This window comes from Pyrus communis, chromosome 6 (genome assembly GCF_963583255.1).
Source record: "Pyrus communis chromosome 6, drPyrComm1.1, whole genome shotgun sequence".
NCBI classification, from domain to species: domain Eukaryota; kingdom Viridiplantae; phylum Streptophyta; class Magnoliopsida; order Rosales; family Rosaceae; genus Pyrus; species Pyrus communis.
This window is the reverse complement of record NC_084808.1, coordinates 22718858-22723279: the sequence shown is the minus strand read 5'-3', so window position 1 is coordinate 22723279 and position 4422 is coordinate 22718858. Positions and strand designations below refer to the sequence as shown.

At 38.1% G+C, this 4422-nt stretch overlaps 1 protein-coding gene across 1 annotated transcript; it reads left to right on the top strand.

Moving 5' to 3' along the window:
- On the top strand, nt 1-1519 carry LOC137738049 (transcription factor TCP20-like). The gene is made up of 2 exons (XM_068477653.1): nt 1-977; nt 1349-1519. Exon 1 carries the CDS (start codon nt 135-137, stop codon nt 882-884), a length of 750 nt encoding a protein of 249 aa, XP_068333754.1. The 5' UTR covers nt 1-134; the 3' UTR covers nt 885-977; nt 1349-1519.
- Nucleotides 1520-4422: the final 2903 nt, after the last annotated feature.

Sequence of the window (4422 nt, the reverse complement as noted above, 5' to 3'; positions counted from 1 at the left end):
TTCAAAACCCAAAACTCAATCACCCCCAAAGTTTCCACTAAACCCTAAGAGCTTAGGGCTTATCATTACATCACCGTCCACGAAGAGGTGCCCACCATTTTCGGGTCCTCAGCACTGATCCCACAAAAGCAGACATGGCAGAGAACAACAAGCCTCCAGCACAAATCAAAGACCTACAGATTATGATTGCAAACAAAGAGAAGGATGAAAGCAAGAAGCAATTAGCACCAAAGAGGAGCTCCACCAAGGACAGGCACAAGAAAGTGGATGGCAGGGGGAGAAGAATAAGGATGCCGGCGCTCTGCGCTGCGAGGGTTTTTCAGCTCACCAGAGAATTGGGTCACAAGTCCGACGGTGAGACAATCCAGTGGCTTTTACAGCAAGCAGAACCGTCAATTGTTGCTGCTACTGGCTCCGGGACCATGCCGGCGTCAGCTCTGGCAGCGGCTGCAGAGTCCTCTGTTTCTGAACAGGGGAACTCTGTTTCCTCTGGATTAATGAGCTTTGGCCATCTGGGGAGATCTAATGCAGCAACTGGGATTTGGCCTTTCGTCAGTGGGATTAGGTCAAGTTTTGATCACAATTCTGGTCAGCAAACGTTGAATTTTGGGGGTGAGAACTTGAATTTCATGCATAAGTTTGGTTTCCAAGGATTTGATGCTCCTAGTAATTTGGGATCAATGAGTTTTCCTACAACTCTGAGTGGAAGCAATCAGCAAGTTCCAGGTCTGGAGCTTGGACTTTCTCAGGATGGTCACATTGGGTTGGTGAATTCTCAAGCTTTGAGTTTGACCCAATTTCTTCAGAACAAGGTGCAGAGGCCTAGGGGTGTTGGTTCCTTCAATCAGCAGCAGCAGCAACAACAATCGAATACGAACGAATGATTTTCGAGGAACGGAGACAGTAGAGAAGTTCAAAATAGCTAAGATACTGGCTTTGCAGGGTTACCCTTCTTTCAACATTCTTCATTTTATCAGGTACTGTACTTATCTCGTTCTTCCAGGCTACATTTAGCATGTAGGATCTAACACGATTAGCTAATTCGCTAGTTTCAAGGTACGTTGAAGCGAGAAATGAAAGTCTGCTTCCAAATTTTGTCCAGGTTGAACGAATAAGACGGATTAGTTATAAGGTTCTGCTATCTTACCATTTTATGCATACTGGAAGGATAAGCTTCGTCCATGACTAATCCATTTTATCTCTTCAACTTGAATAAAATTCGGAAATCGAGCATTCATTCAACGTACTTCGACTTAAAATCTAATCTTAGATACCAAGCGTGGCCTCGAGTCTTCCTCGAGTTCTTTGTTCGAATTTAGGTTTGAATGTTTAATTTTGTGACATGCAGGATAACTATGGAGAAGAAAATGGCTTGGAGATTGGGTTTGCTTTCTATTTCTTGTTGATTTGTTTAGAATTATGTGTGCTGCTGGCTTGCATCAAACAACAAAAAGTTGTAGAATGCTGAGCAATTATATAGTAAATGGATTTCGTGCAGGTATGCAATTTCAATTAGATATCATGATCTGGATTTTGTATTTTGTATTTATAGAGAGCTTTTTCTATATGTGTCCCATATAATATCCCATGCTGAGCATTATCTACTAAATAGGGAGCTTTTTTACTCTAGACGTTCTCCCTCTACTCTCTCAAAACGGAGAGCTTTATTGGCTTGGGTTGTCCTTTTTTCTTTCTGCGTCTGGATGAGTTTCTGAATACCACGTTGCAGCTTTTTGCAATTTCATTTTGTAAGTTAAAAGAGTTATTTTACTGCAAACTTGGCAATGATGTTTTTTCTTCTTGACAAATGATAGAGTAATTACACTGAAGAGAGTTTTTTTACTCTAGACGTTCTCCCTCGACTCTCTCAAAGCGGAGAGCCTTATTGGCTTGGGTCGTCCTTTTTTCTTTCTGCGTCTGGATGAGTTTCTGAATACCTCGCTGCAGCTTTTTGCAATTTCATTTTGCAAGTTAAAAGAGTTATTTTACTGCAAACTTGGCAATGGTGTTTTTTCTTCTTGACAAATGATAGAGTAATTACACTGAATTCATTTAAATTTACGGGGTGAAATTTCGAACTTCAGTGTAGACGGTGGAGCACATTGTTGTAGCCAGCATAGCTTAAACCCTAATCTGTAAACTTGGCAATGGTTTTACACTTGCTTGGAAGTTTTGGTGTCTTTTTTTATTGTTACATAATAGGTGTTAGTCTTGGATTTGTTGATAGCCGAAGTGAAGTCAGTAATCAGCATTAGTTTGGAAATTAGTCACAGGATAATCAAACCATTGTTAACAGATCTCCCTAAACATTGTAGTGTTTAGGTTAAATGTTATTTTTCAAACACAATTTTTCGTAACGCAAAGATATCGATCAAGTACATTCGTGTATGGTATGTTGGAGTTTTAAAAACATGTAATTTACAAATCGATAAGACATCTACGAAAAATATAAATATTTTTAAAAAATTATGTACATATATGTTTAACACGCAAATTTTCTAACTACATTTTGAAACAAACAGCAGCAGGGCCGTCAACCCAAGTTAGGGTCCCGATTTCTCCTTTCAGCCCAAAGAGTGAAGCATAAGATGCTCAACGGACCCAAACCCATTTCAGACATTGAGCGTAACGTTGCCAAAAAAAAAAAAAAAAATCCCTCCTTGGCAGCATGAGGCTGTTTCTCATGCTCAAATGGAGAAATTTTGGTATAGTTGCTTATTTAGGACAGTTTTCACGCCGAGTAAGGACGGATGAAACTAAAATACGGAGAGTCATATTTTTGTGAAACGTATTCAAGGAACGTGATCGGACACTCTTAGCTACTAATGTTTTACAGCACACATTGACGTGTAAAAGTTTCACAAGTACGGACGATACGTTGCAATTGTGGCAGTGAGCTTAATTAATTTAATAGACAAAGTTTAGATGGTCCACTCCAAGTGACTTATTGGACCACCCCAGCATCCAAATCAAATATTGGGTGTGGTTCCAGCTGCAGCCAGTGCTCAAAAAAGCCTCCAACCAAATTTGGGAGCCATGTAAAACTGTACGGACTATAAAAGTAATCCATTCACAATCCATAAAACGAAATAAATATAAAAAATGTGAAGGAGATTTTCTTAAAAATGAAAAATTTTATGAATTCTTTGTCGCCTTATATTTTTTACACAATCCAACATTATAAAATATTGTATCAAAAATATGAAGTGATAGAAAGTCAATTGAGAGTCTCATTTTGAGAGAGTCTTCTTAGCATTTCTCAATAACTAGATGCTCGTCAGAATTTTTATGGACTCTTTGCCACCTTTTGTTTTTTACACAATTCTCACGCCAACATTATAAAACATTGTGCCAAAAATATGAGATGACGAAGAGTCAATAGAGAGTCATATTTTGAGAGTTTCCTTAGCATTTCTCAATAAATAGATGCTCGTCATACCCACATTCACCTTTTCTATAATTTCTTTGGCTGAAATAAAAAATATGTGACTTAAATGTTACGTATCACTCAATGTTATGAGTGTTTTAGTAATTGGATTTGATTTTTACAACTGTTGAGATTTTATATTTTTGCTCTTAGTCATTGATTTCTCGTATTATTCAATGCTACATGCTAAAAAGGTAGGGTCAAAGAAACAAATTTTATACACTTTTTGTCACCTTTATCCACCCCAATAGTATTCTAGTGCACTTGGGACTCATTCGGTGGGCTAGATGAGATTGAGTTTTAGTGATAAGATTTATTGACAAGAACATGTGAGACATGACTAGTAACCCATGTATAAGGATAAGTTAGATAACTCACTCTATTGTGGATTCATAACTTATCATGTCTAATCTTGTCCATTTCACATCTTAACATAACAAATAAAGGACTAGGCTCAAGTCCATTTTAATTGTCACCCCATATCTCAACCAGCCTACCAAACAGACCCTTAAAATTATTAAGTAATTAATGTAGTCCCATCATATAAATTTTTGTTTGTTATATACTAAAGAAAAAGGGTGTAAGTATAAAATATAATTAAGCATAAGTCAATGTTATGAGTAGCATCATCATTCGCTTTTCTGCGAAATTGTTTTGTTGTTGGTAAGCACCCGCCCGGAGTCTCGGACTTGTGGAAGATGCATGCAATGCAAGTGGAGCACTGAGACATGAGAGAGGACCGAAAGGAATTAGGGTTTAACTAGTCTGCTGAGTGGGCGTGCACAACCCGGCCAGGGCCACTGCGTGCGGTTGGATGAGCTTTTGTCTTTGTGATGCATGTACGTGTTTATGCCGTGTAAATGTATGGATGATACCAGTACTAATAATTCACTTGAATATGGTATCATCAACCATTTGCTAAATTCACTTGAAAAGCCATATGATTACTGTGGGGTATTGTTGGAAATTCACAGAGAAAGTATCAAATTCTTCTT